The sequence below is a fragment of the Leishmania mexicana genome, chromosome 18, assembly GCF_000234665.1.
Source record: "Leishmania mexicana MHOM/GT/2001/U1103 complete genome, chromosome 18".
NCBI lineage: Eukaryota > Euglenozoa > Kinetoplastea > Trypanosomatida > Trypanosomatidae > Leishmania > Leishmania mexicana.
This window is the reverse complement of record NC_018322.1, coordinates 256,106-281,612: the sequence shown is the minus strand read 5'-3', so window position 1 is coordinate 281,612 and position 25,507 is coordinate 256,106. Positions and strand designations below refer to the sequence as shown.

Sequence of the window (25,507 nt, the reverse complement as noted above, 5' to 3'; positions counted from 1 at the left end):
GGAGAGAGATGGAGAGATAAAAGCGAAGGAGTAGGGAAGCGTGAAGAGACGTTTTCTCGTTTTCTTTTTTATCGGAAGAGGGGGAGGGGGACTGCTATTTCGTTACGCAGACGTGAGGAAGCGACGATGATCATGATGGCACACACACACACACATATACACACCGACACACATGAAAAAAAAACGAGATCAGCGACGGGGCATCAACAACAACAAAAGACGTAAACACACACACGCACACACACACAGAGTGTGAGAGAGGGAACTGTGGAGCGTGCAGGCGCGAGTGTGCACGTGCACGTTTCCTATCGTTGCAGACACTGGGAACAACACGTGGGCCCCTCATCTGCGTCGCTGTAAAGCGTATTTCCGCTTACACTACACATTTTCCAGTTCATAAGAGGAGGAAGCAGAAGGGATGGGGTGGGTGGGTGGGTGAGGCATATACATCACCGTCACCACTACCACCATCGCCGCCGCCGCGCACATGCAAAGGTGCAAAGGGCAAGATGAACAGCAATGATAGAATGCACAGTTTGTCTAGAACACCTGGAGATTAAGCTCACTGAAGATACAGAGGGCGAGGCGTCTCCGCTGTGGCGGTTTCGACGGCGCGAGTTGGTTTGTGAACTTCGGTGGGGTGTGGGGGGTGGTGAGGGAGCAGAAGAGGAGGGTAGAGGGAGGGGCGGGGGATGACTGCATCGTATTCACCGTCTGCCTTGTCATCGGTGTCTCTCCCTCAAACCATGAACTGACGACTATCTGTGGAGTGGGAGTGCGTACCACGATCTGCTTCTTCATCACAACGTCCGCGCACCCCCATCCCTGCCACCTTCTCGGCTAGTGAGAAAACGGATCGGAACATCGCCACGCCATAGCAGCAAGGGGGCGGGGGACGTGCGGAAACGTGCAGACGCTGCTCATCACCAGGCGCAATCTGCACGGAGCAGGAAGCAGTGGAGACAATGCAGGTCCCATGCACCCCTTGAACGATCTCCTTCGCTCAAGCGCCGCACCCTCGCAGCACGTTTATCCCCAACGCCTTCCCCACCTCCAATCTCCTCATCCGTCTCCCTCGCCTGCCCGCCAAGAGTACATGTCCTCACGCTGCCTCACAAGGAGTTGCACAGGTATTTCTTTGCGAGCATCTCCGTCGTGATCGACTTCGGGCGCTCGAGCGGGCGGCCCTGCAGGCGGTCCCAGACGACGCCGGTCAGGACGCCCATCTGGCGCGACAGGCCGAACAGCACCGGGTAACAGTTCTGATCCGTCAGTCCGTAGTGCTGCAGTAGCACGCCGGAGTGCGCGTCGACGTTGGGGTAGGGGTTCTTGGTCTTGCCGTGCTCCGTCAGGATGCCGGGCATGATCTTGTAGATGGTGTTGACGAGCTTGAATAGCTCGTCCTCGAAGTTGTGGCGCAGGCAGAAGTTGCGCAGACAGGTGTAGCGCGGGTCCACCTTGCGCAGCACCGCGTGGCCGTAGCCGGGCACCACCTGGCCGGACTTGAGCAGCTCCCACGTGTGCTTGGTCAACGCCTCCTCCAGCGCTGCCTCATCATGCACGTTCACGCCGTCTGCCTTTACACACTCCTGCATGCTGAGCAAGTAATTCAGCACCTCCTGGGTCGCCAGCCCATGCAGCGGGCCAGCAAGCCCGTTCAGGCCAGCGCTGAAGGCGAGGTAGGGGTCGCTCAGAGCCGAGGCAACCAGCGTCGTCGTGTGTGCAGACACGTTTCCCCCCTCGTGGTCAGCGTGGAGAGAGAGGTACAGCCGCATGCACTCCCGGAACTCCTCGTCCTTGAAGCCCAACATGTTCGCAAAATTCGCCGCCCAGTCCAGGCTGCTGTTGCTCGGTGCCGCCAACTCCACCTGGCCCTTGGTCTCGCGGTTGTAGATCATCGCCGCCACCGCCGGCGTACGCGCCAGAATGTCCAGCGAGTCCTCCAGGGCGTACTCCCAGTACGTCTTCTTGTTCGACTTGCCCGCCGCGTAAGCCGCAGCAAACTTCGAGTAGGTCTGCAGCGCAAGCACGCCCACACTGAACGCCGTCATCGGGTGCGTGCTCTTCGGCAGCGCCGCGATCGCCTTCTGCGCCGCGGCAATCGCCTCGGGGTCGGCGCGGCGGTGCAGCTCCTCGTTCAGGCCCTTTGCCTGCTCCTCCGTCGGCACCTCGCCGGTCATCAGCAGCCAGAACATCGCCTCCGGCAGCGGCTCCTTGCCGCCCGGTGCCTTGGGCAGCTTCTCCTGGCACTCCAAGATCGTGAAGCCGCGGAAGCGGATGCCCTCTGCCGAGTCCAGCAGTGATGGCTCGTACACGAGGCCGGTGATGCCGCGCATGCCGCCGTACACCGCATCAATGGTGGCGTCGCACAGCTTCTCATGGCCGTGCTTCTTCCTGAGGTCGTTGATCTTCTGCTGCTCTTCGCTATGGCGCTTCAGTATCTGCTCCTTCATCTCACTCAATGCTGATGACGCCATGCGGAGACCGGCGACGCCGCGGATTATGGAGCAGCGAACAACGCGTGGGGTTCCACAATAAGGGTGCGCGAGAAGGGAGTGCAAATACCTGCAAGCTGCCGTTGTGCTAGTAGCAGCAAGCAAGGGAGTGCGGGGGGGGATGGGCAGGAGGTAAAGGGAGGCAGCTAACGTGAGCCGCACACACGAAAACAAAACAAAACGGATGCAAAGAGGAAGCGACTCGGAGACAGCGGCAGGGGTGGAGGCGGCTGTGTGTGTGTGCCTACGTGTATGTGTGCGGGTGTGGGTGTGAGTAGTCGCGTGACGCGCAGACAGACACGAGCGCGGAGTGAGCGAGGGCGAGGGCGAGAGCGCGCGGGGAGTTCGCTTGGATGTTGCGGATCGTGAAGGTCCACAGACGCAGAAAAAAAAACCAAGAACAGGCAGGCAGGCAGAGAGGGAGGAGGAGACTGGGACACAAAATAAAGCACACGGGGAAGAGAGAGAGAAAGGTGTAGCACACAAGTAGCGAAGCAGATCTTGTCATGCGTGTGCGTGTGAGGGGGTGGGGGTAGGCGTGTAGCATCACAGCAAAGTGCGTTTGACACGAGAGAAAGGGGGATGTCATGGCCAGTTGTGAAGGTGAAAGAAGGAAGACGGTTCATGAGCGGCATGTGCCCTCTCCTCCACACCGAGTGGCGACAGAGAGAGGAGAGAGGCCGCATGGGCACCATAGCAGTCGAATGCATGCAAGCAGCGACGGCCGACGACAAAACATGTGAACATGCGTGTGCGTGCGGGCAGTGGGTATTGGATGATTGGGTGGTGAAACCACAGCCGGCACACAAACCCCCCTCCCTCCTTGTGACGCGCTCGGTGAAAATGACAGGACGAAGGGAGAGCCGCTGCTCCGTTGTTTTTTCTCCGTTCCAACGTCTCAGCCTCTACCTTGACCAGTCCCCCTCCGTCCCCCACACGCGCGCGCGCATGTGCCCGCAGACGTGCGGACACTGAACGACGGATGAAGTGGCGAGGATGTGGTCTGATGCGCCGAAAAAGGGGGAGAGATGGGGCGAGCAACAGAGGAGACAAAAGCCCCATCGTCGATCACTTGCACCCATTGGGCTGCAACACGCCCGCAGACACACTTCACGGAAAACGCGCACTCACGTCGAAGGTGAACGCAAGAACGCGATGCGAAGGAGGTGTATGCTTCCGTCCCTGTCCATCCCACTGCACGCGGGGCGTACAACGGATGCCATTCATTCATGTCCCGTATTCTTCGTTGTTCTTTGTGTCCAGGGGGGAGGAGGAGGGGAGGAGGAGGGGGAGAGGGGCGAGTTTTCCTTCACGTCCATTAATCCACAAAAAAAAGAGCAATGACAACAACATATATATATATATATATTGGCTTGATAGAACGTTGGATGCGCACAACTGTGTGTGTGTGTGTGTGTCTGTGTGGGTGTGCGACTCGGTGGGAGGAGCTGGTGGTGGCGGTGGCGGTCATGCATATGGACGACTTTTAGGTGCTTCTCCTGTCTGAACGACGACGAAGAAAAAAAAACAAAAAGAAACGGAAGAAATTAAAAGAGGAGTCGATCTAATGAAGTATGGAAACCGCACACACCCGCACACACACACGCGCCGACAGAGACGGACAGGCAGACAGCAAGCAAGACGATGTCAGCACGCGTCGATACAAAAGAATGGTGCTCCATGAATGGCCATCCTTCTCGTCAGCCCCCCCTCCCCCCGCCCACCTCCCCCTCCTCCGGCTCACGGACCTTATGGCGTTTTTTTCCGCTTCCCGAGGCTCAGGGTACACGTGCATGCGCGCCTCTCCCTGCCTCCCCGCAAGTTTCTTTTGCCGCGCTTGAATACACATGATAAGTCACAAGAGGCGTTGCGTGGCAAGAAGGAACAGCGTCAGGGGGTGGAGGATGCTGGGAGCGGGTTGAAGGGTGGTCGCAGTTTCGTGCCCGTGTGCTTATGTGTGTCTGTGTGTGTGTGTGTGGAAGGAAAGGCGAAAGCCAAGGGACCACACACACACATACATACACACTCCCCCACACATAAGCACACGGACACGAAAAGCAAACAACAAAAAATGCTCAGGTGGTAAAGGGGGGAACAGGAAAACCAAAAAAAAACAAAGAAAGAAAACGACGCAGACACAAGCTCAGAGTACACGCACACGCACATGCACGTGTGTGGTGATGGCATGCGCGAGAGGGAGAGGGAGAGGGAGAGGGAGTCCGTCCGTGCAGCTGTGCTTTCCTACCTTTCACGGAAGCACACACTCACACACAAAGTTACACCTGCTTTCCATCCCGCGTGCACATTCAAACGCGTGTGCTCGTCGCTCTCTCTGTCTCTGCCTGTCGGTTTCTATCTCTGCGTGCTCGTGCGTGCACAGGCACATTGTTTCGCCTTGGAGCACACCCGAAACAAAAAGCGAAGAAGAGAAGCCGGCGAGGTAAAGGGGGAGGGGAGGAGAGAGGGAGACACGCGACAGAGACGAGGCGTCGCGCGCCTTCATGGCTTATCCGCTGTCGAACGGTGCGACACTGTTCCCATCGCTGACACAACGACGACCACCACCACCGTCAGTATCTTCATCATTCCTACATGCTGAGCCGCACACACATGAAGGAGCAGGAGATAAAGTTGCGAGATGAGTGGCACAAAATCTCATCTCTCTCCCTCACACCCCCCTCTTTCGTTTTTGGTTTATTATACACTTTTTTTTCCGCCTTCAAAGTCCTCCAAGTTGCGACGCACACACACACACACACACATATACACGAACGCGAACATGAACAGCGACGGTGATATGCTGGCAGGTGATGATCGCAAGGGAAGGTGGCCGTGAAGTTGATGAGGAACACTGAGGGCATCACCCTTCGTTTTTCCTTTTTTTCTTTTCCGTCGTCTTCTTCGTCGCCGTCGCCTTTTCGCTTTCCGTTTTGTTCTCTCACGGGTCCCTTCTTTAGGGGACGCGCGTTTATTTCTTTAGGGAGGGGGGGGGCAGTTACCTAAGAGGCCCCTCCCTCCCTTCCTTCCCCCCGCCTTATCGAGTCGTATCCCCACAGATAAATAAGCGCCACAGATGTACTGCCGCCACCCTTCTCACTGGCGGCGATGCCATGCGTGTTGCGTGTGCGGGCTTCACTTTTCGTGTTTTTTATGTTTGTGTGTGTGTGTGTGTGTGTTAAATAGCGTTACATTGTCTTCGCCCTTCGTTCTGCCTGTGTACATGGCGCTCTCCCACTTTCCATCTCTACAGCACCCACCAACCCGTCGTCCTTCCTCCTCGGCAGAGGGAGGGACAGAGACGGCTGAGCACGCGGTACCCAAAACGTCGTGGAGTCGGTGGTGGTGGTGGTTAGTGGCGCACAGCAACGAAAAAAAAACAGCAAAAAAAGATAAGAAGATAGATAGAGCGGAAGGGGGAGGGCTAGCAGGTGTAACGGTTTGGTGGATGGGTGGGGAGAGAAGGGAAGACGTCTAGCGACCGCCAGACCACACACAGCACACCGATGATGGAGGTGTACACACACAAACATGCCACCCATGCTCGCACACGCGCATACATCTACACCCGCTCTCTCGTGTATAAGCCGCCGCCATCAGAATAGCGAGGAAACGCTGAAGAAGCACGGGCTGAGGGAGGCACACAAGTAGAGAGAGAGTGGGGAGGGGAAGGGAGTGGATGGGGGGAGGGAGGGAGGAGGAGGAGTCTGCCCACGATCACGCGAGGCAAGCACCCCCCGCCTCGTCCACCCCCTCGAATAAGCCAACAACGAAACCAATAAAACCACACAAAAGTACAGTTCATCTTCGCCATCTTGCTCTCTCTCTTCGCTTCGAATGGAGATGGCGGGGATGCACAGAGGGAGGGCGGCGCACGGACACACAGACGCGCGCACACACACACAGAGGGAGAGAGAGGGAGCGTATATGAATATGAACAGAATATAGTGTGGTGGTGGTGGTGGTAAGGACAAGGGTGGGTGGGTGGGGGACGCAGAGAACAATACAACAGGCCATTCGACAAGCCTGGCAGCAACCAAACATGAAAGCAAGACGAAAGCACCGCCAAAAAAAAACAGACAAGACAGATGACGTGTGCACATTGACATATGTACATATATCACCATGACGACAGCACCAAATACGAGCACGCACCTCCCACCGCACCCACGACTCCTCTCTCACACTACAGTGTGTGTACATGTGGTACACCCTCGGCACCTCAACAACGAAGCTCTTCTGCTATCCCCATCTCTTCGACACCCCCTCTCCATTCGGCCCCTCCGCACCCCAGCTTCCGACTCCATCCGCTACGTTTTGGGGACCTCTCCTCATTCACCCAACCTGCCCCCCATCACTTGACGCCTTTTGCGTCGGGGCAGCGTGGGTCCATGTGTGCGCGTGTCTGTTTAGCCGTCTGCGTACAGTCAAGGATGCAGTTAGATGTCGTCGTGAGCATCCTAGCCGGGGCACAGGGGGACGTAGGGCATGGGAGAGGGCTTGTTTCTCTTGATGCAAGGGGATAAAGTTGTATCAGTAGAGACCAGCTTGCAACTCGGCCAATCTCCTCATCCGTCTCCCTCGCCTGCCCGCCAAGAGTACATGTCCTCACGCTGCCTCACAAGGAGTTGCACAGGTATTTCTTTGCGAGCATCTCCGTCGTGATCGACTTCGGGCGCTCGAGCGGGCGGCCCTGCAGGCGGTCCCAGACGACACCGGTCAGGACGCCCATCTGGCGCGACAGGCCGAACAGCACCGTGTAGTAGTTCTGCTCCGTCAGTCCGTAGTGCTGCAGTAGCACGCCGGAGTGCGCGTCGACGTTGGGGTAGGGGTTCTTGGTCTTGCCGTGCTCCGTCAGGATGCCGGGCATGATCTTGTAGATGGTGTTGACGAGCTTGAATAGCTCGTCCTCGAAGTTGTGGCGCAGGCAGAAGTTGCGCTGGGATGTGTAGCGCGGGTCCACCTTGCGCAGCACCGCGTGGCCGTAGCCGGGCACCACCTGGCCGGACTTGAGCAGCTCCCACGTGTACTTGGTCAACGCCTCCTCCAGCGCTGCCTCATCATGCACGTTCACGCCGTCTGCCTTTACACGCTCCTGCATGCTGAACAAGTAATTCAGCACCTCCTGGTTCGCCAGCCCATGCAGCGGGCCAGCAAGCCCGTTCAGGCCAGCGCTGAAGGCGAGGTAGGGGTCGCTCAGAGCCGAGGCAACCAGCGTCGTCGTGTGTGCAGACACGTTTCCCCCCTCGTGGTCAGCGTGGAGAGAGAGGTACAGCCGCATGCACTCCCGGAACTCCTCGTCCTTGAAGCCCAACATGTTCGCAAAATTCGCCGCCCAGTCCAGGCTGCTGTTGCTCGGTGCCGCCAACTCCACCTGGCCCTTGGTCTCGCGGTTGTAGATCATCGCCGCCACCGCCGGCGTGCGCCCCAGCATGTCCAGCGAGTCCTCCAGGGCGTACTCCCAGTACGTCTTCTTGTTCGACTTGCCCGCCGCGTAAGCCGCAGCAAACTTCGAGTAGGTCTGCAGCGCAAGCACGCCCACACTGAACGCCGTCATCGGGTGCGTGCTCTTCGGCAGCGCCGCGATCGCCTTCTGCGCCGCGGCAATCGCCTCGGGGTCGGCGCGGCGGTGCAGCTCCTCGTTCAGGCCCTTTGCCTGCTCCTCCGTCGGCACCTCGCCGGTCATCAGCAGCCAGAACATCGCCTCCGGCAGCGGCTCCTTGCCGCCCGGTGCCTTGGGCAGCTTCTCCTGGCACTCCAAGATCGTGAAGCCGCGGAAGCGGATGCCCTCTGCCGAGTCCAGCAGTGATGGCTCGTACACGAGGCCGGTGATGCCGCGCATGCCGCCGTACACCGCATCAATGGTGGCGTCGCACAGCTTCTCATGGCCGTGCTTCTTCCTGAGGTCGTTGATCTTCTGCTGCTCTTCGCTATGGCGCTTCTGCATCTGCTCCTTCATCTCACTCAATGCTGATGACGCCATGCGGAGACCGGCGACGCCGCGGAAGACGGAGCGGCGAAGAGCGCGCATGGTTCCACAATAAGGGTGCGCGAGAAGGGAGTGTTTGTATTGTTGAGGTAAAAGCGGCGTGTATGCGCGGCTGGGCAGGAGATACTTTGGGCTCGGAGACAGGGGCAGGAGGGGGGTGGAAGGGGGTCGAGTGTGTATAGCGAAGTGAGCGTCTGTGTGGTGGTGGTGGTGGAGGTGGTGGTCGTCGTCGTCGCCTTATCGGCGTTGGTTTCCTTTATGGCTGCTGTTCTCTTGTTCGTGCTTGTCACAGTGACGCGTCGTGTGTGTCTGGCGGGGAGCTCTGCAAACGACAGGAGAAAAAAACAGGAAACGATTACAGTGGCGGTGATGCCTCGAACAGGGGGAAAAAAGGGAGGAAGGGAGCGGTGTGGGCGGAATGTGGGCGGAGGAGGGAAAAAGGGGGTGTGGGGTGTGGGGAGGTGGCGAAGGGGACTTCTGTGAAGCAGCGTTGTCCACAAGGGAAAAAAGGGGTCAGGGGCCGAGAGTGTACGGGGCCCCCACAGGTGTGATGGCGTGCACACACATATATAGGCAGGTACATGCGCCCGCGCGCGCGTGTGTATAGTGAGAAGGCGTCGTTGCCGGACACAGACAGTCAAAGGCAAGAGAAGTGGGTAAACAGGTTTGATGAAGGAAGTCAGTAGCTTGCGTGAGAGCCCTGGTGAGGCTAGAACGGCATGATCACTGACTTGGAAGGGGTGCGGGGGCGACAGTGCAGTGGACCTGCTCAGAGTCAGGGGGGTGGGTGGGTGGACGGTTGATGATGGCGCACGAGAGGACTGGTCAGGATCGAGGCAAAGCTTGGAAACAAAAAAAACGAGTAGTCATCAGCCGCCCAGTCGTACGTCATGGCGGTGAGGAGGAAGGATGAGATGCATGAAGTGTGCACACAAGTACGTGTGTGGGGGGAGGGGGAGGGGCAGGTGGTGGATGTGGACGAGGCGTGTGCTAGGGGCAGGCATGGTCTCACTTCAGTCGTTCTCGGCTTTCTCCTCCAGAGCCTCACCCCCTTCCCATCCCTTGTACCTGCTGCTTCGCGGCCTCGAGATGTGCGCGTGAGGCGCGTCGTTGTAGCCGCAGCACCACGTGTACCGCGTCCAACACTGTCGTTCCGTGGAGATCGGGGGTGCCTGGGGCGTAAGTGAAGGCGACTTCCTCGTCGCAAAGGTGCAAGGAGCAGCCGACCGCGCTGTGCAAGAGACTATACTGTACATCGGTGACCGTGATAGGTCGAGCAGCAGCGTGGGATGTCGCAGGCACCACCAGCTCGACATGTCCAGCTGGTGTGAGCACCACAACAGACTCGCACGCGACTGACGGCTTTCCAGCCATGTCCATCTGTGGCGGTGGCTGAGATGGCGTGTTAAGCAACGCACTCACGTAGACGAGACCAAAGCCGTTGCGAGTTTTCCGCTGCTGTTGCAGCTGCGGCCCTTGAAGGTTGCTTTCATGGATGCCACGACAGTCCCCGCCGACATGCACACGGTAAGAGTCGAGGTCGTAGGCGGCAGGCGCAGGTCCATCGGCGCTAAAGTCAGTGGCGCACATATCCGGTTTGCTCTGGCTTTCGACGCGACGCAGGGTAAGCCGCGAGGACGGTGCTGCTGCCGGCGCCGTAGGCTGAGAAGGGGGCAGCGGTGATGACGACGGATAAGCGCGAGGACCGCCTGGGGTGATGGCCGAGGCCGCACTCGCCCTGTCGACATTCTGTGCTAGGAAGCGCAGCACAGCAGGCGGAAGCTGCAAGATAGCGTCTGGCAACGTTGTCTGCTTGCACGTGGCCGCACCACGGTTGACTGCAGTGTTTGTGGCTGGCGAGCGCCGTGGTGGAGGCAGGGCGGTTGATCGAAAGGACTGCATGGGCGTTTCTCCATCAGCGGTACTGGCGTCGTCGTCACTGCGCGCGATGGGCACCGCGCCGGTGGACTGTGGTGACCAGTCGAGGAGTGGCATCGGCACCCTTGTGACAAGCAATCCCTGTGTACCTCGTGACGTGGGAGAACCAGACGAGGAACGCGACGCAGCTCCACCGCCAACATCCCCTAGCAATACCGTTGCTCGTGAAACCTGCTGCTGTTGCTCGGAAAACGGTTTTATGGACGGTGCCATCGGTTCATCCGCAGCACTGGTTGATACATCACACCAACACCCACGCAGCATGATGCCTCCGTTTGGGTAGAGGAGCTCGAGAAACGATGGCAGGTAGCCGTGGTATATGTCGCACAGAAGGTTGTCACCGACCTGGGAAGAGCCTTCTCGCTGGCTAGCTGGCTCATTAGTAGCGGGCCATGGAGGCACATCCGCGGCCGCCCCCACCCCAACCTTGCCGTCCCTGATGCGGTGCAGCGGTGCTTCGTCCACGACTCGTGCAGTGGCGCTGGCGAAAACCAGCACGAGCGGCTCTCCGTAGCGAAGGGTGAGCCGACTCGGTTGAATGGCGGCGAGCGTCGCCGTCCTCTTTTCGGGCCGCATGGTTGATGATGTCTCGTGTCCGAGAGCGTGCATGGGCCTCAGCTGAGCGAAGCTCAGATCTTCGTTCGCGCTATCGCGGGCGCGGATAGGGTGCTCCACGGAGAGGGACGCGCGCGCCGTGAAGAGTGGTACTGCACAAGGCGTCCGCTGCAGGTCATTCAAGGCCCACCACAGCACGCTTGAGGAAGGATGTGGTGATACAGAGTGTGCGGCGCTGCCGTGACTCGAGGCGGCGCTTGTGAACGCTGCTGAGCACCGGTGGAACCCGTCAACGGCTTTCAAGTAGTTGCCGTGTCGTTCTGTGCCATTGGGATCCACAAGTATTACGGTCGCTCCGTCCGTGCAGAGTGTGAGGGGCAGCAGAGGTACACGCGCCATTTTTCGCATGCCGACTTTGCCGCTCGCTGTCCTCTCCTCAGTCAGGGCGAAGAATGAAGTGGCATCCGCGCTGCACGTCGTGGAAGTCATGTGGTTTAGCCGCGCTATAGCTTTGATAAACTGTATGGCGGTCGTGCGATATCGACGAGGCAGACTGTCCTCTGCTGGCGATGGCGATGGTGGTGAGGGAGGAGGATGTGGTTTGAACGGCGGCGTCACGTATGCAGGATTTGCAGGCTGTGCGTAAGGCAACGACAGCGGTGATGACGTTGACGGGGCACGCTCAGCTGTTACTGGCGGCTGCTCGTCCAATGCCGCTCGGCAGTTTAGCGCGTCCACGGTGGCGGCAGCGTCAGCAGCTCCTGGAGAAATTTCTGCTGAGCATGCCTCCGCTCTGGATGAGTTGGTGAACGGTGCAGACGGTCGACGAGACAGCAGTGGCTTCATGCCTGTATGGCGCAGTTCAGCGGCTACACGGTCTACAACGTCACCCCGTCCCACTGGTCTCAGCCGTGAGCTGCCAGTCTGGCGGCGATGGGCTAGTGGTGCGCCACAAGTTGTAGGCGGCCGTGCAAAGTACAGTGGTGGATGTGGCTGCGGACGGTCGATGCCGGCGCAAAGGTCATTTGATGCATCAGGGTGGCGGGGTAGAGGAGGGAGGCGATGCCGATGTGGCTCGGCTCGGCTGCAATCCTCTCTGCGCATTTTTTCTCGGGAGACGACGACCATGACAGCAGCCTCCTGCTTCTCATACCCGTGCCTCGGTAGGTGTGCTTCTCGGTGTGCGCTTCAGCGGTTCCGCGATCCCTCCTGCTAAGGTCATCAAAGGTGTGAAGCGAAGCGAAATGATGAGTAGGGGAGGGGGTGGACCGTGAGTGTATGATTCGATACGATGCCGCGCGCAGAGGGAGGAGGGGAGGAGGGAGAGCCAGCGGTTGCCAGGAACTTGGAAAAGAAAATCGCAACGCATCCACATCGACGCACAGCGGGGGCAGCCGCCTAGATAGTTCGTTGCCTCGCCGTAAGTCGACGTCAAACCTTGACAGTACCTGGCGTGGGGCGAGAGAGAGGTGCGGGGGGGGGGGGAAGCCGCTGTTGCGACCGGATTGAGGGCAGCGAGGAAGCCGGTGAGCAAGGCGTGTGCGGTGGCCTTTCCCGTTCCCTCCCCCTCTGTTTTTTTTTCACGCTGTACTGCCGACTGATACGTCACGCGGGTCGTTGTACCTTTTAGTCTTTTTCCGTTCTCGCATTACGGCAGATGAGATGGGAGGTGGCGCGCTTACCTCTACAAAACACAACAAAGGAGGTGCGCTCACTTCCCGTACATAAGACACACACACACACACACAGACACACGCATCGATACCGGCACCCACATCCACAACCAAGCAACGAAATCTTTGAACCCGCTTCAGTTTCACGCAGACACACGCACATTTCCGAGGCAGAGACACCAACCACGCAAAGAGGAAGAAAGGGAGGGGTGGGGATGGGGGTGGGGATACACAGACCACACTAAGATGACATATATATATATATGAGATCATAGAGACAAGAAGAAGTCAATACCGGCCGTCACCAGCGCCATCACAACCACCTACATTACCGAGGGGCCATCATCAAGCGTCGCACACACACACACACACACAACAAAAAAAACCTCACGCGCTGCGAGAGTGGCGAGGATGGAGGAGAGGGAGAAGCACGCCCCCCCCCTCATACAGAGAAAGGGCGCGAAACACGAGACACATTGCACAGAAAAAAAAACCGGAGAGCAACAAGGAGCAGCGGTGGGAGGGAGGGAGGGAGGGAGGGAGGGATGTGCAGTAAAAGTACAAGCTGACAAGGGCAAACATAACCTCACCCCCCCACCCCCCCCACACACACACCCACCCGACACGCACACAATGCGTTGTGTCACCAACTGCCGTGGGAGGAGTGGTGGAAAGGGGTAGAGGGCAACAAGAAAACAGAAAAAAAAAGATGAAAGCGCTTGTGTGCTGTTCGTGCTCGTCGCCATTCACGCACATGCGTCTGCGGGTGTGACGGGGCAGGAGAGAGAAAGAGGGCGAACAAGTACGAGGTATATATATATATGTGTGGGTGAGAGAGTGGGGAGTGGGGGGGGGAGAAGGTGGAGGAGGAGTGGCGCCAGGTAGCAAAGATCTCGCCCCCCTTCCTTCTGTGCACCACTACACCCCTACACCCACACCCACACAGACGCATACGGGTCTACATGCATACACACCGACACACCGACCATCAGTAGATCCCTTTCTTCGCTGTGTGGCCGTCTACGACATTCTTTTAAGTTAGCTGAGTTAGCAAGCTCTCGCTGCTGCTGTGCTCCTTCGCGTCGGCCTCCTCCTGCCACCTTGCCTGCTCGTCTTCTTCCCTCAACCCTTTCTTGTGCGTGCGTGCGTGCGTGTGTGTGTGTGTGTTGGGGGGGGGGGTCATGTGCCCTACGAGCCAACACACACCCACACAAGGCTATCTCTCCCTCCCTCCTTCTCTGTCTTCTGCGCATGCTCCATTCTTCTCCCCCTCCCCCTTTTATGTCCCCCTCTAGAGCTGCCTTGCCCTTCTCGGCCCTCCGCTCCACCAACACGCATCTTTACGCGAATGTATACATACAACGTGGGTGCGGAGCGAAGGTGCGACCATCGACACTCACACACACACACACACACGCGCGCAAGAAAAAAAAAACACCACGGGGAGTTGCCTCCTCCCCTCCCTCCCTGGATCGCAGCAACTATACGAAAAAAAAGAAAAAAAAAACGTCGCCATCTCCCGCCCCATGCGCGAGCGGATCGACAACCTCCCACTTTTACATACAGGCATATACCGGGACACACACACACACACACGCACAATCAGCTAACAGACAGCTGTGCAGATATAACGTGGCATATAACACAGCGGCGCAGTACCGACTTGGCTAATGTTGCTTCGGTGCACAAGACAAGGCTGTTTGCGGAAGGAGGAAGAGGGGTGGTGGCGGAGAGAGAGGGCCAGGGCCGGGGCCGGGAGGGGAGGGGGGCTCGCGGTTCCGGTGGAAAGGGCCCACTCATCCGCACCTGCGGCCGTGTAGGCACGCACACAATGGAGAGGACCGCAGAGGGATGCGGGGGAGAGCTACGTGGTTAAATATCGCCGACAACTGCGGTACCACCTAATGAGACGACACTACTACTGCCACCAGATGCTTCTGAGGACACGGTTGTCACACCCTGCGGCCACAGACCGCACGGCGGGTCGACTTCGTGTTCACCACCAGCACCGCCCGCTCCAGCGGCCACCCCATCAGAGCCGGCCTGCAGCGCCGGGGAGGGGGCGCCGCCGTCAGCTTGCTGCTCCTCGTCCTGGTGCATCTCCATACTGCCAGCCTCGCCGCCGACGTCCTCGTTGCCGTTCAAGATTTGGGTGTTTGCTACGGCTGCCTCAGCGGCCTCGGCCGCCGCGTCCACTTCTTCCTGCGAAGCTGCCTGCTGCTGCAGAACCGCGACCGCTTCCTGGACCTTGTTATTTCCCGCCCACTTGTGGTTGCGCAGGATGGTGCGGCCCGCCACGCTGTCCACGACAAGGCGCGTATTGACCACAGGGTCCATTGCCAGCTTCACAATCCCGTCAAGCAGCGCGCTCTCGAGTACGTCGTCGGCGCCAGCCTTAACGACCTGCTCCGTGACGTAAGCGAACATCTGACGCCCACGGAAGCTGTACGCCGTCGCCAGCTTTACAATGGAGGCGAGGTAGTTCTGGTACTTCTCGTCGTTTGCTGCGCGCAGGTGCTTGAGGATGATGGCGACCGGCTCGTACGTGGAGGTGCGCACTTCCATAACACTATCATCGAGCAGTCGCGACACCAGCGCCAGTACAGAAGGAAAAGAGGGGCTGTCAGGCGAGAGCAGCACGGCGACGGCGCCAATGCGCTTCGCCACCTCGTTGCGCAGCCGCCAGTTCTCGCTCTCTAGCGGCACGTGGCACAGAAGGGGCACAAGACGGTCGCGCGTGGCGGGCGTGACTAGAGCGAGAAACTTCTCGGCGTTGAGAACGGCGCCACGCTTGATGTCGTCGAGGTCGCGCAGCAGCAGTTCAAAGGCTGGCACAATGGCCTCCTCCGTGATTGCTGTCCCAAGCAGCGCGGCCATCTCGTGCAGCGAGTATGCGAGGGACTTGCGCACTTTCCACTGCACGTCCTTCAGCATCGTCGCGTACGCGTCTGCCACCTCGTTCCAGCGGGACGGACCGATGACCTGCACCACAGCTGGAAAGCAGTAGGCACAGTACTCGCTGAGCGGGCTTTCCACGTTGTCGGACTGGAAGGCCATGTCGGTGAAGAGGCGCAGCAGCTCAGGGCTGATGTCCTCACTACGAAGTGTGTGGAGGAGGCGGCCTAACGACTCGTAGGCGCGCGTGCGCACCCAGCGAGAGTCGTCCTCGAGCAGCTTCTGGAAAGCCGGCACGATAAACTGCACCCGCATTGACTCGGGCAGCCCACTCGACACCTTTTCAATAGACTCGGCGCAGGCCTGCCGCACGCCCCAGATCTCATCCCCGCAGAGAGTGATGTACAGCGACAGCACCGTCCGCTGCGCCTCCTCCGTTGTGAGCACAGCACACACGCCACCGAGGTTGCTGCCGACGGTACGGCGCACGGTGAAGCTAGAGTCGTTCGAGAGCAGCTCCAGTTCTCCGAGCACTACCGTTGCTGAGAACTCGCTGCCGAACTGTGGCGCGAGATCGTTGAAGAGCTGCGCTGCTACAACGCGGTAATCCTCTGCGCGCTCGTCGTGGGCGAGGGTCATGACCACGTTCAGTAAGTGTGACTGCACGTCTTCCTTGTGTACGAGTTGGGCCAACTTCTGAATCGCCTCCAGCGCCACAACGCCAACCTCCACATTTTTATCCACGAGCAGCTCGAAGGCCGTCGGGAGGAAGGCATTCAGCAAGCACTGGTAGCCCGCATCACTGCCCTGGTGCACAAAGAACTCCGCGAGTGGGTACAGCTGCTCCACCAGAGCCTGCCTCACCACGGGCTCAGCGTCTTGGGTGAAGGTCGTCAGCAGCGGCACAATGGAGCGCGCGCTTTCGGCGTACCCAGCGAATTGCGCGGTGGAGGAGAGCTCGCGTACGAGCACAAGCCGCTGCAGCGAGAAGTCCGACTGATAGTACATCAGGAGCCGGTTCAGCGGGTCGAGGCTGTCATCGATGGCGTATTCATTGAAGATAAACTCCTCCTCCGCGTCCTGGGTGGAGTCGTCAAGCAGTTCGGTCGGCATTTTCCGTTCTGTTTGGTGTGTTGTGCAGGTGCGTGAATACTTCCGTTCCTTCGCCAGCGTAAGAGAGAGTGAGAGAAGGAGGGTGGGAGATGAGTGCGAGAGAGGGGTTGGGGGGAGGGAGTTCCACGCACGCCATGGAGCAAGTCGGCACATCGGCTTCAGTCGATCCGACTTGTGGGGAACGGTGTGTGTGTGTGAGTGGGTGGGTGCGCGGTCGTACCGCCTACACACCGAGAGGGCCACACGAGCAGGCATAGAGCGTGTATGTTTTCTCTGCCCTTTTACAAGAGCACCGATACGCGTATAACACCGGAGCCGGTAGAGAGACGTGAGTGCGCGGGCCCACCCGTCCTTTGGGCTTCCGGTCTCACCCCCTCCCATTTCACCCAGTCGTACACCTTCACCTTCGGCATGCAGGATCACGGCTCAGCCTGTAGGCGGGGTTTTCGCCGGATTTCATGCAACGGGCCGTGGATCACGCATGGCAGGCGAGCCACGGAGTGACATGACGCCGCGTTGACTGCATGACTGTGGGGAGGTAGCCCGTGAGGACAGCAGCGATGGCAGAGGCGCCATCCAAATGACGGGGAGCCGCAGCTCCAGCAGACAAGACAATAAAAGAAAAGGCGCCTCACACGCGCCGCGCACCGCTTGGTGCTCTGCTGAACCTACACACTGTCGGTGGGGCCGTGTCCCCATCGCGTGCCCGTGATGGCACCCCGTCTTCCTGTTGCCCTACGAGCACGTGTTCTCTTCCTACCGTGCCCCCCGCCTCATGCTCCTGCTCGTGGTGAAACACATCAGGGCGACGGGGCCCATCGTCCTCTCGTCCCGGGAGCATGCGCTGCAGAAGGTGAGCACGTGCGAGAGCCGTGCTGGAGTGAGGAGGCCGTCGAAGGGCCTCTTCAAGGCCAGCGCAGCGTCGCGGCTCTCTGGTGGCGTCATATCGCGCCTGCTGAGTACGACGCCGCAGATCGTGGAGACGACGACGAGGGTGTGTATTGTGTACGATGCCTGCGGTGTACACGCTGATTGTAAAGATTTGGAGAAGGTGAGCGTTCAGCAGGGGCCCAGGCCACGTTGCCCAGGAGCAGATGGCGCCAGGAGCGGCTGTCCTTCCCTGCCTGCTCCAAAGCCGGCTCTCTGGGCCGGAGATCGCTCCTGCAGGAGGTGATGGACGATGACCGAGTTTACATGCGGAGCTCCACAAGGATCAGCTGTAGGGCCTCTTGGTTGTGGTGGGATCGCTGAGTGTGGTGCTCCACAATAGTCTCACACTATACCACGCCACCTTTGCTGATGGGGCCACACTGTAATCCACCCTCTGGGGGAGGGAGGTGAGGCGCTGAACACTGGCGCATTTTGTGGAGCTGAGCGTCCCCTCAAAGCGAGGTGCGCACTCTTCGGTGCGCGACACTGCAACCCGCTGCAGCTCTCCGCACTCACGCGGGGGGAGGCTACCCTGCGCATTTTGTGCAGGGGGTGCACACGCCGGATGGCAGAGGTGCCGCAGCACGTTCGCGGCTCTCACACCGGCGTGCAGGAATCAACCCCTTCGGGGTCCCGCGCGCACATAGCTCACTCATGTGCAGTGGTCGCGTGTACCTCAGCACATCATTCCCTCGTGGGCTGCGGGCAAAGCCACCCGGGCACGCCACCCCCCAATGGCATCGACTGGAATGGCAAGGGAAGACAGCAAACCCCCTTCCCAGGCAAGCACCTCGTCCGGAACCAGGCCCCGGGATGCAGGAATGCGTGCACTGTGCGCACGCGCTGTCAACCACAGCTGGCACGGCGTATCGCATCCGAGCAGGGCATCCAGAGGTCAGAAGAGCAACAGTGGTGGGCGAAGAGGGCGCGAGGTAACCCATACCAATCAGCCCCCACGTGCATGCATGTGTGTGCACACTGTCCGGCGCCTCCTACGTCCGACCGGGTGGGCTGATGCGGCAGAGATGCCGGAAGCATGACGAGAGCACCCCGAACTTACACCATTGAGTCCTCCGGACTCCGGTGTGGAGACTCTCCACACCATATGATGGCATGCCGCGGCCTGAGGCGACTCAGGGGGGACGTGTGGCAGACAGCGACGCAGCATAACACGAATCAGGTGCCTTGCGTAGAAGAAGGAGAGGGGCGGGAAGGCGACTGGCCTGCCATCCAGCGCAGCCCCCACGCAGGCAGTGCGGGAGAGCGACAGTGACTCAAAGGAAGCTGAGTGAGATGTACAAATGCGCAGAGACGGTGGGAGGTGCGCGAGGATGGGGCAGAACGAGAGACATGCTTGAAGGTATGGAGTGGCTTGCAGTGAAGCCGACGCAGACACACGCGCGCATGGTCACGGGAAAAGGGAGGAGTTGAAGCGCAACAAAGAGGGAGGCACAAACGAATGGAAGGTGCTTGCAGCTAAAGGACGCAGTGTACACTCTGCGCACACCGTCACATTGGTTAATGTCAGTGCGTGCGCCCCGAATCATCTCGCTGCTAGTGGTACAAACTTGTGGCCATTTTTGTCTTTTCTTTTGTGTACTGGATGCACTCATCAGTGCACGTGCGGGCAGAAGACAGCGACAGCGGAGAGGTTGGAAGCGCAACGCGAAGGTGAGCGCCATTGCTACGTATCCACGCGACTGGCCCAACGGAGAGGTGCTTCCCTCATCCGGGACTAAGGCGGCGCACCCGCATGTGCGAGGACAGTATGGGCGAAGCTGGCAAAGGCATCGCCCCGGCGTTGCACCACAAGCCTCGTATCAACCAGTAGGGGATCTCTCTTGGGTTTCTTCGTTGCTGTTAAACACTTCGGCACCACAACAGGAGAGGGGGAGGTGTGAGGAGGGGGAAAGAGGAAACACGCACACAACCGCGCACACACCCACAGCCACATACATCAAAACCAAACAGAAACCGCGAAGGGCAAACAATGTGCGCAGCGCGACCGCGTCTACCAAAAGGGCAGAGCCCACGGCACCTGCGAATTATACGTAAGCACTGCAGAGCAGACATGAGTGGGGAAGGGGGTGGGGGTGGGGTGGCACAGGTCTGACCATCTCCCGCGCACCGTCCCAAGTGGCGGCGGCGGTGAATTTTATGTGGTCACCGTTAGCTTGCCCGTTTCGCTGCCAGCGTGCATGAGTTCAACTCCACACTACGCCCCGGCCTTGTCACAGGGTCCACCTCGCATGGTGCCAGGCAGGCCTAGACACATGTGATACAACTATGTGCTGAGTCAGCCATCTAAGAGCACGGTCCGTGGCTCAAACTCCTGCCACCACCCCACGCTGCGCAGGTTGCCTCACAGCTGCTCCCCCACCATGCTGGTCGCCACCCTTGGTGCATCCCCCTCGGGGTGACACTCAGGCTCCCCCGACACCATTAGGCAATGTGAGGGCCAGGGGTGAGACATACGGTCGAGTAACGTGTGCACCCTGCCCATCACATGGATGATACAGACATATGCACCGTCGCACGTCGCACGTCGCACGTCGCTCCGACACAACGCCTTCCAGGACCTCAACGCCGGCACCAGCAGCGATACACCGCACTGACCTCCTCTACTTCGCAGGCTGCTTGACCCTGTCATCACCTGAAGTGGTTCCGCATTTGGCGGGGATAGGGCGGGGGTGTGGGTGCATTGGCTCCCCCCCACACACAGAGTGTGGTCACTGGGCCCTGCGATGCCACGCACGGAGGTGTGCCCTCGCCATCAGGGACGTAGATGATGAACTTCCACGAGAGAGGGGAGGCACACCTGCTAACACACGGGCGTCCACGCAGCCGACGGACAGACACAGGAAGAGAGAAATACCACGCACGCGTATTCGTGGTCACTCGCCGCAAAAGACCGCCGCCCGCTGCTCACATGTTGCTCAGTACTGCACACACGGGCCGCAGAAGAATATGGAGAAGGCCTTCTTTGCGAGCCTCCATCGTGGCGAGTGCGATCAGCAGCAGCACTCGCTCGTCCTGAAGCGTCAAGGCTGTCTGTAGGGCCTCCGCCTCAGCCGCATCGCGCGCTGCCTCGGTGGGGGTGGGAGGTGGCCTATCGCCGTTATCCTGGTGGGCGCTGGCCGACTCGATGCCGCCGCGGTGACCACCCTGTGCGCTGTCCACGACCGACAGCAGCTCGATCTCGCGCTTCAGTTGGTGCGTCACGAGCGACGACTCGGCGCTCATGTCAGATGTTTTACCGGTCGGTGGGGTCGTCGGCACGTACCAGCGCACCACCTCGTTGCGAGAGAGTGTCTCTGGCCGCATCGTCAGCACTTGCGCAAACCACTTGGCTGGGCGCCGCAGCACTTTGTTGATGTCGTTGTAGGAATAGTCCTCCACCATGAAGCCGACCAGGTTCTGCACGTAGAGCTGGAGGGAGCGGAAAGCGTAGGAGGGGTCGTAGTCAGGGCTCATCAGACCCACACAATCCGCCTTGGTCAGCTGCCGCACCACGTCGAAGTAGCAGTCGATTTCCTCATTGAGAAGCGTGGCGGCACCGGGATAGTACTGCTCCATCGACGTCGCCCCCACCTCGTTCCAGGTGAACCGACTGCGCCACAGCGTGGGCGAGTTGACGGCGGTGGTGCCGCCCTTGATGCGCTGCTCGCTGACCACGTTGTCGTCGCCAGCGAGTCGACGATACACATCCGCGTGCGGAGGTCGTGCTGCGCCGCCGGTCGTGCTACCGCGTTCGTCGCCGCCGCCTCGACCGCCACTGTTGCAGTGTGAGATGGGGGGGTCGGGACAGCACCCAGGCATGCCAGCAGACGAGACGCCACTGCCGCCGATAGACCCGGCAAGAGTATCCTCCGTCACGGCGCGATGGCCCAGCCGCTCCACCACCTCCAGCGGTAGCAGCGTCATAGCCCACGGCTCTGCTGGTACAAAGAGGCCCATGACGAAGCCGCAGAGCGGCACTACCTGCGCCACGATGGCGACAAGCTGAAACACTTCCGGAACGGTCCAACCGCAGGCCAGCACGTTTCGTACCTCCCCCTCACTGAGAGTCCATGGCGTGTGGGCAGCGAGGGCGATGAAGCGCTGGACGGCGCGCAGCCGCGCCGGTGGGCCGTGGGTGATCCAACGCTGGCGTGACTGGCCGCGAAAGCAGTCAGCGGCGGATGTGTCACTGTGCCGATGCTTCTGTTGTCGCGGATACGCCGATTGCCCTGCAAAGTGGGGGTTGTCGTAGTCGTACGCATCCGCGGCATCCCTGTGACTGTACGCCGCATGGCCGCGCGCGCCGCTGCTGCTGCTGTAGAGACCACCTTGATGGCCACCAAGCAGCGCGCTGCTCCCGCTCCCAGCACCGCAGTCGTCCTCGTCCACATACTCCTCTAACATCGCCTCCTCCGCGTAGCGCAAGAGCAGAGCCGAAAAGCGCGACACGAGGTACTCGCAGCGGTGCCTGCTCGCTGCTATGACCGCGACCATCAGCCGCATGTCCACCAAGAGCGGGCCGTCTCCGTAAAGGACGTAATGCAGGGCTGCGTGGTGCGCGCGGAGTACCTCGGGATATAGGGAGAGCAGCTTGTAGTAGGACGGGCACTCCCCGCCATCGGTGAACACACCATAGAGAAGCGTCTTGGACGTTGCGAGCTGCTGCACCGGCGGAAGCAGGTGACTTTGTGCGAGGGCGAACAGGAGAGCGCGGCGCCGCTTTGCCGCCTTCGACAAGCGAGTTGGCGCCCCCCCGACAGCAGCAGCCCCCTGCGCGCGCCCTGCGGAGGCGCCTGATCCGCTGGCCGCTGCCACCGCGCCGCATGCGCCGGCAAGCGTCGAGGCTCCGCTTTGCACACGACCGTCAGCCGCGTCCTCTTCACCGCCACCGGTGAGTGAGCGGCGCCGACCAGCACTGGCCCCATCGCCGCGGTGCACGCCGCGGCGCCGTCGAAAAGACGTGTGCACCATCGATGACGGGGAGCCGGATATGACACGGGCGTTGAGGCAGACTTCAGCCGAGACCGCCTCCAACACGGACTTGAGCACCCCTGCGGCGCTGCCGTTGGGGCCCATGTATGCCTCCTCCTCCATGAGCAGGCGCTGCACGGTTGGGAGGGCGGTGGTCGCCGGCAGCGGGCCACAGTACGCGAGGCACGTCGCGGTGTGCTGTTGCTGAGCGTCCCACCAGCGCTCAGCCGTCATCAAGTGCACCGCGCCAGTGGAGTCGAACCACAGCATCGCATCCTCCGGTCGCACGTGCTGTGTGGTGGGAATCTGTCTGCTCTTGGTGTCACCGCTGCCGCTCGTCGTCGCTATCGAGCCACCGCCACCGCCGACGCCGCAGTGTTGCGGCGGTCCACCAACGGCGGTGCTGCTCGCGTTCGCGTCCGTCGCGGACATGGTGCGGGACTGCGGCTGCACCGTTGGCAAGTAGCGCATCAGCTGCTGCCGTGCGATGCAGCCGGTCGCGGTGCACGGTGGCGGCCGCACAGCAAGTGCATAGGCAACGCAAAGCTGCGCTGCGTACGCGAGAGGGGCACACGGGCAACTGCACGCGAGTTGGAGGAGAAACTGCAGCGACGCAGAGGCTGCCTGCTGCACAGCCTCGTCTGCCTTGGCGTCATCCTCGGAGGAGAGGCCCGTACCCGCCGCATCATGCATCTTGGCGGTGGATGCGGTAGTGGACAGATGCTCGCCATCAACGTTAGGAGAGTAGCGGTGGCCTTCGTCGTCCTCACACTCTACGTCTGCACCGCCACACCAAGCGCGACCTGCCGCTGCATCGTCGCCGCAGCCAATAATGCCGCGGTATGTGAGGGCAAACACGGCGCAGCGTTGACCCAGCACCAGGAGATCATGGAAGGCCTCGCGCAGCGCTTCTGCCGTTACTCGAGGTGCGGCGGTGCCGCTGCCTGCACCTGGATCGGCGGCTCCGGCGGAGTTAGCGCCCGCTCCATGCACCCACTCCGCGCCATCTGTTGCCACATCCATGGCACTGGCGCCAGCATCCAAGAGCGAAAGACCCTCTCCTTTCCCACCTTGCTGCCCGGTCATGGGGGATGCAGCATGGCCAGCTGCGTAAAAGAGCTCCGAAGGGAAGTAGTAAGCATCAAAGACAGCCAGCAACGACGTGATGGCGCTGTCCGATGAACTCATTTTGGCCGTGGCTGTTGAGGTAGCAGCGGTCGGGGAGGCAGCTGACGACCCGGCAACCTTGGTAGCCTGCGGAGGCTCCCATCGCGTTGCAGCGTCAGTTAGCATCGGATCCCCCGCACCCACTGCAGTGGTATCACCCACCGTGGCAAACCCAATCAAGACGTGCGGCCGATGCTGCGTGACAAGGTGCGGCAGTTTCGGTGGCTCATCGCTTGCAGACGATGGCAGAGGCGGCGGCGTCGAGAGAGCGGCGGCGCCACTATTCTGGCTGTTGTCATCGCGACCGTCGACTTTGTTACGTTCGAGGTCGAACTGTCGACTGATGGAGCTACTGCCACTCATCTTCCCTGGAGTCACTCCAGTTGCTCCTGCGGCGACGGACGCAGGCGCCCCAACAACAGACGCGTTCAGCGACTCAAAGGCGGCGCTCATTAAGAGCTGAGGACTGTGCACAGCTGCAGCACGCCGGCGGTTTTCTTCGGCTACCGCGGTCCGCTCCAGCTGCGCATGCTCCAGAGCGAAGAGGTGCGAGAGCAGCGTCGCACTGTACCACGTGAAGTCTCGAAACACCGAGGCAGCCGCCGCAGCGTCCCCGACGTCGTTCGAGTGATCGCCACGGTGGCCCCTTCCGCCGGTGTACGGCGACGGCGACGATGCCGTGATATTCTGCATCACCTGGGGAGTAATTTCAAGGTGTTTCCAAAGGAACGCCAACACAGTGGCCCAAGACCAGGGCGATAGTCTCGCACGTCAGAGGGAAAGGGAAAGGATGTGTACACGCACGGGAGAGTGTGTGTGTGGCAATCACGAAAGGCACCGGCAGAGAGCCGAGCATCCACCAAGTAACGCGAGCAACAACGAAAACGGCGACCAACAGCAGTCGCCACTTGGCCACGCAAGGTCCAGTTGTCGATAGATGGAGAGGTACCGGAGCAAGTCACCAAGAACGGCAGCGACACAGGGCTGAGTTTTGCCGGTGCGCGTCCGTATGTGTGTGTGTAAGGGAGGGAGAGGGTGAAGACAACGAAAGAGAAGAGGTGATTCAGCACGTCAGGGAATGGGAAAGTAGTAAGAGGAAAGACGGCGAGAAGGATGGGGTGATGCGACCAGCTGGGATGGGATGGGATGGGGGGGCAGCATATCGGCACAAACATAATATATGGGGAACGGAGAACCAAATACACGGGCCCTCACAACCAAGACACTGAAAGATATTTTGGGGTTGGGGTGGGGCGGCTCGGAGGCAGGAGACAGGACACCTGAACACGGCACACACGCGCACCTCCACAATACGCAGCGAGATCGACAAAGAAAGGAAGGCGAACAGGAAAGTGGTGGAGGAGGGAAGGGCGGTACGGAGGCCGACTTGATACCCACTCACGGACCCACCCACCCACACACACAAACGGAAAGCAAAAGCTCAAGTGTCTTTCCTGAACAGCTCCGTTAAAACACCTAAAATACATGCACACACACAACACCTAGGGAGGCCGAGGAGCTCCGAGACAGCAACACAAGAGGAGCCGGTAGAGAGAAAGAGAGGGAGGGGGAGAGGGGGAGGGTAGTTTTTCGGTCAGAGCGGGTGCTCGAGAGCGATGGAAAGCCTCACGATATCTAGCACAGGCCCACTCTACAAGACCTCGTCTAGTGTATGCTGGTGAGTGTAACCGTTGTTGCTATATATATATATTTGTGTACACTGAGCGAAGGGGTGAGGATGATCTCTCCCTTGCGCACGTGTGCGTGTATGCCTGTCTGCACCC

At 60.0% G+C, this 25,507-nt stretch overlaps 5 protein-coding genes across 5 annotated transcripts; all 5 read right to left on the bottom strand.

Annotated features, from left to right (window-relative positions):
• Positions 1-1,112: 1,112 nt before the first annotated feature.
• On the bottom strand, positions 1,113-2,477 carry LMXM_18_0670 (putative citrate synthase; the record flags this gene model as incomplete). The annotated part of the gene is made up of 1 exon (XM_003874035.1): positions 1,113-2,477. One exon carries the CDS (start codon positions 2,475-2,477, stop codon positions 1,113-1,115), a length of 1,365 nt encoding a protein of 454 aa, XP_003874084.1.
• Positions 2,478-7,110: 4,633 nt separating this feature from the next.
• LMXM_18_0680 (putative citrate synthase) lies at positions 7,111-8,523 on the bottom strand (the record flags this gene model as incomplete). Its single annotated transcript, XM_003874034.1, has 1 exon — positions 7,111-8,523. One exon carries the CDS (start codon positions 8,521-8,523, stop codon positions 7,111-7,113), a length of 1,413 nt encoding a protein of 470 aa, XP_003874083.1.
• A 1,002-nt stretch (positions 8,524-9,525) lies between these two features.
• LMXM_18_0690 (conserved hypothetical protein) lies at positions 9,526-12,102 on the bottom strand (the record flags this gene model as incomplete). Its single annotated transcript, XM_003874033.1, has 1 exon — positions 9,526-12,102. The coding sequence occupies one exon, from the start codon at positions 12,100-12,102 to the stop codon at positions 9,526-9,528; it is 2,577 nt and encodes an 858-aa protein (XP_003874082.1).
• A 2,417-nt stretch (positions 12,103-14,519) lies between these two features.
• LMXM_18_0700 (conserved hypothetical protein) lies at positions 14,520-16,655 on the bottom strand (the record flags this gene model as incomplete). Its single annotated transcript, XM_003874032.1, has 1 exon — positions 14,520-16,655. The coding sequence occupies one exon, from the start codon at positions 16,653-16,655 to the stop codon at positions 14,520-14,522; it is 2,136 nt and encodes a 711-aa protein (XP_003874081.1).
• Positions 16,656-20,510: 3,855 nt separating this feature from the next.
• Positions 20,511-24,416, bottom strand: LMXM_18_0650 (conserved hypothetical protein; the record flags this gene model as incomplete). The annotated part of the gene is made up of 1 exon (XM_003874031.1): positions 20,511-24,416. One exon carries the CDS (start codon positions 24,414-24,416, stop codon positions 20,511-20,513), a length of 3,906 nt encoding a protein of 1,301 aa, XP_003874080.1.
• Between the last annotated feature and the right edge of the window lie 1,091 nt (positions 24,417-25,507).